Raw genomic sequence first — 13,819 nt, 5'->3', positions numbered from 1 at the left:
AATGACAAAGAGGCCTTTGAAAGAGATAGGAGAATGTTAGTAAAGAATAAGTGATGGCCAAAGGAAGCTAGTGGGGTTGATAATGCTCACAAGTGGCAGATTGTGGATTTTCTGCCTCGGATTTGTGTGCTGTTTTCCTGAAATCACATTCACATGTTTTCATTGGTTTTTTTCCCAGGTAGAACTATTTTTGACCTGCTAGCTCCTCACCATATGGCTTTAGCATAATTTCTCCTTTACTTGTTTCCAGAATAATCTGGTGTTTCTCAAGTCAGCAGCATCTAATACAAACAGAAAGACAAACCCATATGTAATAGCTCTACAAAAGGCTCATATGTCCCCAGTCATATCCCATTTCACACACTATTTTAACTTTTTTTTGGTATGTGCTTTTTCTTTCCCATCTTTACATTTTGATCTACTCTTTAATAATTTGTATCTCTTTGTTCTTTATAAATGACTTACAAACCATTAATACATTTCTTTTGATATTGGAGTCTACCCTTACATAAATAAATGAACTAACAAGTTCAGTTTTTCCACAAAAAGCTTTATTTAAAATACATACATATGAGCCAGGCAGTGGTGGTGAATGCCTTTAATGCCAGCACTTAGGAGCAGAGGGAGAGACAAGTGGATCTTTGTGAGTTCGAGGCCATCCTGGACTACAAAGCTACACGGAGAAACCCGTTTTGAAAAACCAAAATAATAATAATAATAATAATAATAATAATAATAATAATAATAATAATGATACATATATACATATAATATTGAGTCATTTTGAAGGTCTTCATTTCATTCTGTTATATATAGTATGTCAAATAATAACACCAAGATTTATTAGCAATCAGATGAGGATTTTACCTTTTAACTATCATAATATTCCTTTCAAATTAGCAGTTTTGTTATTTTTCTGTCAATTCTATCTCATGTAGCATATGTTCATTGAAATTTGCTTTTTTCAATAAAATGTTATGGCAATGACATATATGCTTTATTTTCACTTGAGAACATTGTTTTCATCCCTTATTATTAGTTTGTCCTTTTAGTAATTAGCATATATTTTAATCCGCTGCTGAGAAAATGTAAAATGTTCCTATTGAATAGCTGACTATATTTTTTTTATTTGTAATTTGGTACATGTTTTAGGTAGCAATTGAAAATCAACTGTGAATTCCCAATACAAAGCCAGGTGGTGGTGGCACACACCTTTAATCCCAGCAATCAGGAGGCAGAGGCAGATGGATCTCCATAAGTTTGAGTTCATCCTGATCTACATAGTGAGTTCCGAGACAGGCTCCAAAGCTACACAGAGAAACCCTGTCATGAAACACCCCCCCCCAAAAAAATTCCCAATGCTAATACCAGGCAGTGGTGGTGCATGCCTTTAATTCCAGCACTTGGGAGGCAGAGGCAGAGGCAGGCAGATCTCTTGTGAGTTTGAGGCCAGCCTGGTTTACTGAGCGAGCTCTAGGACAGGCTCCAAAGCTACGAAGAAATCCTGTCTCAAATATATATATGTGTGTGTGTGTGTGTGTGTGTGTGTGTGTGTGTGTGTGTGTGTGCGTACATATTCTTTTGATTCCAATAACTTAATCCATCATATAAAATACCCAATAACTAATCCACATAGATCTACTTATACATTACTAGGTTTCATCTGTCTTACACACTCACATTTGGAAAACAAATTGTAGTGGCAAGCATAAAGGTAGTGCTTAATATATGAGAGCTTGTTCTATGTCAGAATACCATAGTTATTTTAATCAAATAGAGCAGGACATGGACCAGTTGTTAAAGTGCTTGCATATAAGCACAAGGTCCTGAGTTCAGATCCCCAAGACCCATGCCCAAGAGCCAGGTACAGCAGCACACATCTGTAATAACAGAAGACAGAAGGATCCCTGGAGTTTTCTGGACAGCCTGCCTAGCCAATCAGTGAGCATCTGTCTCAAAAAGTTGGGTCAGAAATGATTGAGGAAGACAGCGACTGTCAAGCTGTGGCCTCTACATGTGTCACATGGGCACACAACATATACATTTAAAAATAAATTACTTGTTATGATGTTTAAGTGTTTAGGATCCATATGTATATTAATTAGCCTTTGAAATACAAATTTAAAAGTTACTGGGCTCTTTAATTATCTTGGCCTCCACTAGGAAGCATTTTCAGAGGCAATACATGCAACCTAATGGAAAAGTCATTAAAAGTTTCTTCCTATCTTTTAAAATCATTTGTGTATTTATATATGTATTTATTTAATTATTATGTGTGTGTGTGTATATCACATGCAGGCCAGGTTCCTGCAGAGGTCAGAAGAGGGTGTCTTAGATCCCCTGGAACTGGAATTACAGATGTTATGAGCCACCATATGGGCTCTGGGAACCTAACCTGAGTCTTCTCAAGAGCAGCCAGTACTCTGAGCCATCTCTTCAGCCCTATTCCCTGCTTCTTTTTGTTTTATTTTGTTTTTTGATTTTCTGAAACAGGGTTGCTCTGTGTAGCTTTGGGGCCTGTCCTGGAACTCATTTTGTAGACCAGGCTGGCCTTGAACTCACGGAAATCTGCCTGCTTCTGTCTCCTGGGTCTAAAGGCATGGGCCACCAACACCTGGCTTCTCTACTTCTTAATGCATATTGTGTTAAATAATGTTTTATCGGCTATTCAGTGTATATTTACCCAATGTCAAAACTGGTTTTAAATACAGATTATTTCCAAGTGCAAATAAGATTTTAAATTTATGATATAGGTTATAATTAGAGATAAAATATATTTCATGACAAACGACTTTGTAAAAAAAAGTGAAATAATCCAATATGTGGTCATTATCATGTTTTGTTATAAATATTAATTTATGTAAGTTTATCATTGTTTGGCATTTGCTTACCTAAGTTTTATTGGCTATATTCTTCTAAAGACAGTTAAAAAAATTTTTGAATTTCCGTCAGTCTGTTACTTTTTATCCTTTTCCAGGGTTTGGAAGAATGAAATAAACAGTACAAGTACATTCCGAGTCTTACCTCATCCTTCTTTTGTCTACACGGCTAAGTTCCATCCAGCTACACGAGAGCTGGTGGTTACAGGATGCTATGATTCTATGATAAGGGTATGGAAAATTGATAGTCGAGAAGATGGCCCCATATTAGTCCGCCAGCTTGATGCTCACAAGAGCTTTGTCAACTCCATCTGTTTTGATGAGGAAGGTATGTCACAGAATATGCTCCAAGTCAAGAGAGCTACTTCAGAAGAGAGATTATTTCCTTTCACTAACAGTTGATGCTTGAGAGATTCTTGTGTTAATGTTTGTGAATATTTATAGTTATGCTTAAATTTCAAGTAACAGGGTAAGCATTAAAGGTATTTTGATTATAACTTTAAACTTATTAAGTTCCTAATATTTATATTCAGTTATCTTTCTTCTAAAAGCACTTCATGTACTGAATTTCATAAATACATTTGTGTTAGTGATTATTATTTTTAGTAATTGCCTTTTATAACCTTTTAAGTTATACAGTACAAATAAAAGAGATAGGAGAAATCCCAAAAGAATGTTGTAAGTATACATGCTAAATATATCAACAGGATTTTTCAACACATAAAGAAGGGAATTTGCAAATAATTAAAGGTTCTCAGCATTTGAATAATATAAATGATATTTTAAAAATATAACATACAGGTTTTATTGAATTTTATGAGAAAGAATAAAGAAATCCATTATCTCTTCAGTTGTCATTTTTGTATCATTTCAGAGATTATAATTATCTAAAGTAATATTCAGAGAAAAATAATACTATCGCAGTGTACTCAGTTCAACTTTAGAGATTCCAATAAACTATGACATTTTGGTTTTGCTCAGAATTAAAAAAGAGCATCTACTACATAGCAGTATTCACCAGTTGAATAACCTATTTGTAAAATATTAAATTCACAGTGCTAAATAGCCATGTTTGTTAGCAATGATGTGTAATGTATTCCTGCATGACTGTGATGTTGAACCTATGTTTTCTGAGTCACATTCAATTTTTAAGGACTGATATTAACACTTGTTGTTATGATCTTATTAATTCTCTGATCATTTTAAATTTAATAGTCACTAGAATTATGTTAACAGTATATATGAGAACAGGTATTTTTCTAGGACTATAAAAGATTACGTAGGCTAATAATGATAAATACAGATACATGTTGGGCAATTCAAATAATTTGGAATATGAGTGCTATACATGTAGATTGCATTGCTTGTTTCTTTTTGTGTTTGGATTCAGATGAATGACAAAGGGAAAAGTTACCAAAAATGCTTTTTAAAAGTGAAAAATTTTCCTTCCAAGCACTCGGGAGGCAGAGGCAGGTGGATCTCTGTAAGTTCGAGGCCCACCTGGTCTCCAGAGCGAGTGCCAGGATAGGCTCCAAAGCTACACAGAGAAACCCTGTCTCGAAAAACCAAAAAAAAAAAAAGGTGAAAATTTTTCTTAAAGGTAATTGGTGTTATAGTGTGAGCTGCATTTTACTTTTTAACTTTTAAGCTAAAAAGCCTTTTCTTGTCAATGCTTTGACTGTTGGCCTGGGCTTTGTTTCCCCCAACTTCACACCATTTTTCTAACCTCTGTGACATTGATGTTGTTACTAGGTCATCACATGTATTCAGGAGACTGCATCGGGGTGATTGTTGTTTGGGACACTTATGTGAAAGTGAACGATGTGCAGCACTCAGTGCGCCACTGGACGATAAATAAGGTACAGAACCGTTTCATAACTTGAAGGAAATCAGGGCGAGTCAGCCACAGGACTTTAGAAGGCCATGAGGACATCCTTGTCTGTCCCTTAAAAAATTAAGCTTCTCTTAGTCCAAAAGCCAATAGCCATATCTTCCTGGTAGCTGAAGTCAGTAGTCATTAACTAACTGTCACATCTTTCTGATAGTTGATTGATATCAGCTCAGTGAAGATTTTTCATTTGGGACACACTTTACTCTATGTTCAGGACCTGGGACATTATAGGTAATGACTCTCCCACTAAGTTGCAGCCTCATCCCATTTGTTGTCTTTTAAGGTCCAATCTGCAGCATGGCATTAAAATAAGGCATACAAATGACAGCTAATTTTCTGTTATTCTGTTTTCCCTTAGAACTGTCATGAAGAACAGCATTAGCGCTTTGTTTCAGAGTAATGCAATTATAGTGAGTCATCACTTAATCACAATAATTGCTTCATTTGAAATTGCTAATGATTGAAACAAATAAGGGAATGTGTTCCTGATAGAAACAAATAAGGAAGTACATTTCTTTTGGGAAAGAGTATTATGATCTATAAGCAATTTTATTAGTTTTTTAATTAAAAACAAATGTATTAGTAAACTTGAGCTTACATTTTGCTACATCTTAGGTTATGTTGTTGTAGTTTCTACCTGTTGCATATTTTTCTTCATTTTTTTAAATGAATTTTGACAATAGATAACATGTTTGAAAAAAAGTTCTGTGAATTTCATTTAGATCAAGACTCTCAGATCTATGGAGAATAAATATTCTGTCTTTAGTTTTTCTCATCTGGTCTGTCAGATTAACAGGTGACCTTTGAAAAGAATTTTCTAATTAGATGAACACTTACTGGATTGTTGTCTATAAAGACACCAATTTCAATCATTCAATCTACAATGTAGAATTAGTTATTAGCTTTAAAGTTCTTGTGTTTTTTGCCTTAATACAGTGTTTTAAACAGTGTTGAAGTATTTAAGCAATGTTAAATAGTATTTAAACACCTTAAAACGGGTGTCTTAAACAAATGCCTGTTTACCTTGACAATCTGCATGGTAGCATTGTTTGAAATGGTCAGAACTAAAAAAGGTAGGAAATTTTTAGCAGTGAATGCACATGGCAAACTGAAGACTAATTTCATACTTAGCTGTGTTCTGCCAGCAGTATGGAGATTGCTGAGGTACACACACTCATCTGCCCACTAAGATGAAATGGCCATGTGCAGATGCTTAGCTAGCCCTACACAGACTCCAAAACAAGGACATTTTAGTTTGAGCATGAATATGCTACAGAAAAATTTGAAAGACTTGGAAATCACTAGATGACTACAATCTGTCGTTGGTTTCTCAGATTCCTACCCTGACACTGGCCCCCACGTTGTTTTTGGTTTTTGCCCTTTTACATCTCTTCTAGTTGCTCAAATCTCTTTCATTGGTTTTCCATCTCACATTTGTTATAGTTTAGCTCACTCAACTTCTCATCTGTGGTGTTGGTATTTTACTGTTCTGTGCGGTGGTGGCACAGGCCTTTAATCCTAGTACTCGGGAGGCAGAGGCAGGTGGATCTCTGAGTTCAGGGCCAGTCTGGCCTACAGAGTAAGTCTCAGGACAGCCCACAGAGAAACCCTGTCTCGAAAAACAAAAAGCAAACAGGAAAGAAACAAACACAGTTGATAGCTCTTAGAGTTGGACAGCCTCAGGGATTCAACTGCTAATCTTAGGGCAGCAGCTGTATGCCGGACTGCCACTGTTGGTGTAGCCCCCTCGCTGAAGAGGAGAACCTCTAGGTGAAAAACACAAAGCTCAAGTGAGAAGAAGGCTGATTCAGAATTCTGCCCCAGGTTAAGGGACTTTCCTTAAACTCTTTGGACTTTAACCAAGTTATTTGGAGAGACTGCTCTGCTTAGCCTGGTACTAGCATCGCTGACACCTAAGATATTTTGCATTTGCAGCTTTTTTTTCTTCCTGTGGCAATACCAAGAAAGATCTTTGGTAATCATTTTTTAAAATTCTATTCTGTACATTAAAGGTTATAGTAGTTATGAGAGTACACATAGTAAAATTGTTACTATAGTGAATCAAAGTAACCATCCTGTTACCTTGGCCTTTCAGTTATTTTATGAAAAGAGAAGTTAAAATCTACACATTCTGTATGATTCACTACAATTTCATTGGGTGTAGACTTCGTATTGCATACTTAATAACCAGAGTTGTTCACCGTACACTGTGTCCTGACTTAAAGCTTCCTGCTGTTTCTCCATAACTCAGTTTCTTATATATTTCAGTGGTTTTTTTTGATTCCACATATGATTGAGACTGCAGTATTTGCATTTTTTTTCACATTTATTTATCATTTCTTCCAGGCTCATCCTTGCTGTGGCAAATAAAATCTTTTTGTTTTGTAGGGATGAATAATACTAGAGAGGAGAGAAAATGAATGGATAGGGGTGGAGGATGGATGGATGATTTCCTTAATGTTTAATGATATTGAACATCTGGTTATGTATTTTTAGCCATTTTTATGTTCTTTGTGGAGATATATCTGTACAATTCTTGTGCCCATTTTTTTTTCATCCAAGTCATTTGTTTTCCTGGCACTGAGTTTATGTGTTAAAGGATTAATCTCTTATCAGGTAGATAATTTACAAATTATTTTCCAAGTGTGTGCACTGTAGTTCATTGTGCTGTTGCTTATTCCACAGTACACCTGCCTTTTAGTTTAAAGGAGTCCCACTTACTTATACTTTTGTGACCTTTGTTTTGGTATTGACCTTCCCCCAACAATCCCCCTCCCCCCAAAAAATCTCCAAGGACAATGCTCAGAAGCTTTCCCCTCTGTTGCTAACAGCTTTATAGTTTCTGATCTTACCTATACAGATTTTATTCACTGTAAGTTGATTTTATTGTGTGTAAGGGTAGTTCTTATGCAAGGCTCAGGAAGATTGGTTCTTCAGTTTGGGTATCCTACATGACATCTTCATTAGCTGCAGCAAATAACTAAGGAAGAGATGGAAGAAGGGAGTGGAGTCAAAGTATTTGCAAAATGATTATAATCTAAGCCAAATATTTTGCCTGAAGCACACCTTCTTATGGCAAGTGAAAGTTTATGAGGAAATAGTCCAAATCTAACTAAAACTTCCAAGTCACTTTGGAATTTACAAAATATCGAAGCTTTTCTTACATGATATGGACAGAAAAGACAATGTGAGAAGTTGCATGTGAAGTACTTTTGTTAGGACTGACTATATTTTGAGAAAGTGGATAATATACAAAACATATAACTAAATATAGTACTATATAACACAAATAATTCAGTGTGTAACTTTTATTTTTAATATAAGTTGAAGTTGCTAAAAATCCTTGTTGCTAGTAACTTTAAAAAATTCAGTGTAGTAGAATTGAATTTTTGGTTCATTTTTTATTTTGCTTTATTTTGAAACTTTATGAACTCAAACTCAGGCCAGTCCTGCTTCAGCCTTCCAAGTGCTGGTATTATATGGGTAAGGTACTATTCTCAGGCGGAAATGACATTTTAAAATTAATTTTGTCCTTCATAAGTGGACACTTCAGTAGCAATAGTTTGACTTTTTTTCTGTCATTTTAGGAAATTAAGGAAACTGAGTTCAGGGGAGTTCCAATAAGTTATCTGGAGGTTCATCCCAATGGAAACCGTTTATTAATCCACACCAAAGACAGTACATTGAGGATCATGGATCTGCGGATGTAAGTATTTTTGTAGTAACAGGATAAGTACTTTAATTGGTTCCTTTATGTTTATAAAATGCAGCAGTATTTTTGAGTCAGTGGTTCTGTGTAATGGGGGCATCATCTGTGGAGGTTTGTGTTGCTTTTTCCATCTAATGGGTAAAAGTCAGATGTTACTAAGCATGCTATGGCTAAGACAGCCCCCACAACAGAGAGTTACTTGATGCTGTTTGAATAACTCTGGGGCTGAAATGGAATCAGGTGTTTTTATTTTCACAATGAAAAGCAGACACTCATATCATCAACAGTGAGATATCTTTTGCTTCCATGATGCTACTTAGATTATAAGACTGTAACTGAGGAAATGGCTTTTAGTTAATGCATCTTTGATGGAAAATACCTTAATATAAAAGACAAGTGGAGTTTGGCAGAAGCAGTATGGATGGCTAGTGTATTTTTTGTTGTTGTTGCTGGTGTTAGAATTTCATGTTAAACAAGCAAGAGGAAGCTATTTCAGGGGTTTCTTATTGTGTTTAGAAATTCAGATGTCGGTAAGGCAGTGGGAGGCAAAGGCAGGCTGATATCTGTGAGTTTGAGGCCAGCCTGGTCTATAAAGCTACACAGATAAACCCTGTCTTGGAAAAAAAAGCAAATATGATTTAATCCCACACATGTCTTTTTAGTGCTATTAACCCTTCAGTGTTTAATTGTAATAGCTCGAGGCCCCAGCATGGGTACTGTGGTTAATTGACAGCAGAATTACTACATCTGAAGTTTATAATCTAGTCATTACCTTTCACATTACAACAATAACAAATATTTAAATTAAAACTTGAGATCTGGAGCTGGGCATGGTGGAAGCTGAGGAGGTAGATCTCTGAGTTCCAAGCCAGCCTGGTCTACAGAGCAAGTTCCAGGACAGCCAGGGCTACACAGAGAAACCCTGTATCTAAAAACAGAAAACAAAGCAAAAACTTGAGATCTAGTATTGGAATCTGAGTATTCCTTTTTGTATACATAGCATCCATGGCATGCCAGATAGATAAGCAAGCTCTCAATGTGTCTATCTTAATAAATATAAATGTATGGTATAATTACTATATATGTTACAGCAACAACAAAGGACAGCTATAAAATAGCCTTTTTATTAAAGTCTCTGTTGAAAGACTAGCATTTGAGTTCAGTCTTGAAGGATGGATAGACTTTAGATAAGAATGGGAGGTTTTCAGTAGGTAGAAAGTGAAACAAAGTGAAGACTGGGATATGTGCTCAGGGCCGATGGTTAGCCCAAGCAGAGGTTTCTTGACAAGGAATACTAACAGGGAAGTGTTTTGAAAATAGAAATTAAAAGGCCAAGTTACTCTCCTTTTAGCCCTATAACATTGTACCTGGGCTCATAGGCAGGCTACATAAAGAGTCAAATGCTACATTTTCTTCCCCTTTCTCTTTTCTCAGATGGGAGAAATAATGTATCATACTCATTAGGTTTTGTGGAGGAATTCGAGAGTTAATAAGTAGAGTGCTTACCACAATTAAAAACATACTGCAAGGACTGCAGAAATGTTCACTCAGTAACCCAAGGAGTGGAAATTTAAATTGAAAAATGTTCAAAAATATGTACATATACATGCTGCAAGATTGTTATGGCAGCAATGTTCATGGTAGGAGAAAGCAAGCAACTACACTAAATGTTGTCCAATGATAGAACATTTCTTCAGGTACATTGAGAAAATGACATATAAGTCCTTTGGAATAATAATTCAGTCTATGTTATCTGACACACTGTGAGTACTGAAACAATGTCAGCTGTTGCTCTAAGTGAAAGTCTACATAGTATTTATTATATTTATTTCTCATTATTATTAGAATTCAGCAGGGGAAATAAGAAATGCCTCATGTAAAGTAGAAAGGATCATGAAAACAACTTTTTGTTTATTGAGTCTTCATTACAGAAATCCTACTATATCATAGACTCTGAAAATGACTTACTAATGCAAATGCAATATTTACAAAGGACATTTCTCTCCCACTAGTCTTTAAATGGTTAAGATAGGTTATATTTGCACATTTTTGCTTGTTTATAGACTAGCAGCCAGGAAATTTGTTGGTGCCGCAAATTACCGGGAGAAGATACATAGTACTTTAACACCATGTGGGACTTTTCTCTTTTCTGGGAGTGAGGACGGAATAGTGTATGTTTGGAACCCAGAGACAGGTAAGTATTTATTGATCTTGAAAAATGTGGAATGGATATAGGGAGTTCAAAGTATGTGAATACCATGGTTTTTGATATTTTTAAGAAAAATCTGACTTCATGTTTTAAGCCTGACTTCTGTATTTTACTTTTGTAGTTACTTATGTAGTTTACTTATGTAGTTACTTTTCTCGGCACGATAACAAAATCCCTGATAAGCAATATAAGGAAGGAATGGTGTGTTTTTAGCTCACAGTTCCAGGGATATAACTGTTATGGTGAGGAAGACATAATGGCAGGAGCAGGGGGCTGCTGCTCACATTGGCAAGTTGGAAGCAGAGAGTGGGGGCTGAGGAAATAGTTCAGTAAATAAAATCAGTCTTTGCCACTTGAGTGTGGGGATGTGAGTTTGAATCCCCAGAAACCATGCAAACCCAGAAGCAGTGACACCTACCTGTATCCCAGCATTTTTCTGGCAAAGTGGGAGGCAGAGGTAGAAAACATACCAGAAGCTCTTGGACCAGTTAGCCTGGCCTCTGAAAAGGCAAGTAAAAGACCCAGTCTCAAATAATGTATAAGGTGAGGACAGACAGACAGACACACAGACAGACACACAGACAGACACACAGACACACAGACACACACACACACACACACACACACACACACACACACACACACACACACAAGCTGACTAGTGAATAGGAAATAGGACTCTACCTCCTTCCCTTCCTTTTCTACCTCCTCCACCACTTCCTCCTCCACCTAAAGGTTTCAGAACCTTCAGAAACAGTACCACCTGGGGGCCAAGTACTCAAACATATGAGCCCACAGAAGACATTTTCATCAAACCACAACAGATAGGTTTTGATTAAATTCACTTGTATTCTAAATATTATTAAATTGGCTCTTGATTGCTTTAATGTCATTGTAAATTTAGAATTTCACATTATAAATCATACTTATTCTTTGAAAAGTATTTTATGAAAACTGTAAATACAAAGCACAAACCACTAAGTGGAGTTGTAGCCAGGTGGATAGTTGGGTAAACATTGATGATTCAACTTGATTAATAACAAGAACATTCCTGTGAACATTTCTGGTGCCTTTTGACTTCTAGCTGATTTCCTAGGTTTCAGTGACTTCAGTTTGTGGCATCTTCCAGCTCTAATCTTAGGACCTTTCAAGCAATTAACACCTCAGCCTCTAGGAGAAAAGAACAGTAAAACAGAAAAACTGAGTCCTTGTCAATTCTGCCCTGTCTAGGGAATTTCTTCAATTACATAGTTTTATAATCCCTCTCCAGTTTTGCCAAATTCTTTGTTACTTATAATTCTCACACTTTCCTTGGGTCTCTCTCGATCACACATGCCTGTTTCCATCAAAACATTTTATGTGTTGCCCAAAACATTGAAAAGCCTGGGTTAAAATGAAGAAGCCAATAAAATGCAAAATAGATCATTATTCATCACAGTGCTACTCAAACACCCAGAAGTTTTGAGGTTTTCATGTAAATAATGTGAGCCTCATGCTGTAAGTATTTTCAAGTAAGTTATGGAATAATCTTGGCATGAGAAATAAGTGACATAGTACAAGTTGTTGCATTTCTCTTTTTCTTTAGGAGAACAAGTAGCAATGTATTCAGACCTGCCATTCAAGTCAACTATTCGAGACATATCCTACCATCCATTTGAAAATATGGTTGCATTTTGTGCATTTGGGCAGAGTGAACCAGTTCTTCTTTATGTTTATGATTTCCATGGTAAGTCCACTGCTTAATGTAAATGAAGTGATGTTTACATTTATAATGAACCAGATATATAAAATGGACCAGCACTGTAAAATGTATTAACAATACTTTCAATTACCATAGTCTTTTTTATTATACTGTATAAGAGAGCCAAAAAAAGATGACATAGGTTATTATAAAAAGTATTTGGATTTATGTTGTTTTTTAAAATATTTATTTTCTATTCTGAGATTAGGATTTTGTTTTTCCAATTGCACAATATTTCTCAAAAATATTTTATAACCTTCATACATTAATTGTAAAAAAATTAAGTCTTTATTATTCTCTTTGCTTTAATTTGATTATGATATAACATCACTCAGTACTTTGATCTGCTAGAGTGATATATACACAATATTTACATACATGTAAGTATATAATTGTGTGTGTGATATTAATATAAAACTATAAGCATACTTTAATGAAATATGTTTAATTAATAATGCTATGATGCATGAGATTAGACAATTGAGTTGTTATAAACCTGAAGATTTTGTTCATGGTACCAATTATGTTATACATTTCCCAATAACTTACTTAAAAATGAAGGTTTATCTTAATGATCCTTATAGAGGAGAAATGATTTCTGCAATTCATACTCAGATTTTTGCACTGCTATAGCTAATGATAGAGTTGTCAAGTAATGAATACCATTTAAGTTTACTAGCAACAGTTAGCAAAGCTGCTGCTGCTCTATTACAGAGAAGGGCACATGAATTCTTCAGGTCTCCCAGTATCCAAAGCTGCCATCTCATCCTAATAAGTACCATTCTAGCTTTTCCATAGACAAAAAGAATTCTGCCTAATTACTGTATAATTGGAACTACTGTCCAGGAAAAGAGAGCACAGTTATTGCCTCAGACCCTTAAGAGATTTCACAACCGTCTTCATTCAGTTTATAATTTGTTTTTTTAGACTTTTGAAATTTCACTGCAAAGATTAGTTAAGTTCCGCTCTGTGTTTGTCTTCAAGTAGGTTCCACCTCTTCATTGCTAGAAGGGTTTCTTGGCTCGGAAAGAAGAAGGTGCCTTAGCTGGACAGTAACATGGATCTTAGGGCCCTGTTCCACTCACTTCAGTGACCTTAGCTACTGCCTCTGCCTTTCTGACCCTCCCTTCTTGTGTCTCTTAAAGGAACTTCTAGTAATAGTGCTTGCCCTACCAAAGAGAGCTCTGAGGACACTAAGACAGTGGCTGTAAAGGTACCCTGGAAAATGATAAGCACGCTAGTAGAAGATGCCAAAATTAATATTTGCATTCATGCTCATCTACTGGTAGCCAAGTCACTTTACAGGAAATTATGCCTTAACAGCCAGTAAGCATCTCTTTGTGGGATGGAACTGAAAAAGTAGTCCTCACCCCCTTGCTCTGTTAGCCAC

The 13,819-nt window shown here is 35.8% G+C and overlaps 1 protein-coding gene across 3 annotated transcripts in view; it reads left to right on the top strand.

Annotated features, from left to right (window-relative positions):
- The window catches only part of Ahi1 (Abelson helper integration site 1), a 138,583-nt gene that overhangs the window by 37,037 nt on the left and 87,727 nt on the right, over positions 1-13,819 (top strand). For all 3 annotated transcript variants that reach the window (XM_027401916.2, XM_027401917.2, XM_027401915.2), the window contains exons 11-15: positions 2,978-3,207; positions 4,632-4,738; positions 8,358-8,476; positions 10,543-10,673; positions 12,274-12,414. In XM_027401916.2, the coding sequence (XP_027257717.1) occupies positions 2,978-3,207; positions 4,632-4,738; positions 8,358-8,476; positions 10,543-10,673; positions 12,274-12,414 (728 nt within the window). The remainder of the gene's footprint in view (positions 1-2,977; positions 3,208-4,631; positions 4,739-8,357; positions 8,477-10,542; positions 10,674-12,273; positions 12,415-13,819) is intronic.

Source organism: Cricetulus griseus, chromosome 2 (genome assembly GCF_003668045.3).
Source record: "Cricetulus griseus strain 17A/GY chromosome 2, alternate assembly CriGri-PICRH-1.0, whole genome shotgun sequence".
NCBI classification, from domain to species: domain Eukaryota; kingdom Metazoa; phylum Chordata; class Mammalia; order Rodentia; family Cricetidae; genus Cricetulus; species Cricetulus griseus.
The sequence above is the reverse complement of the archived record's forward strand: the minus strand, read 5'-3'. Positions and strand labels throughout refer to the sequence as shown.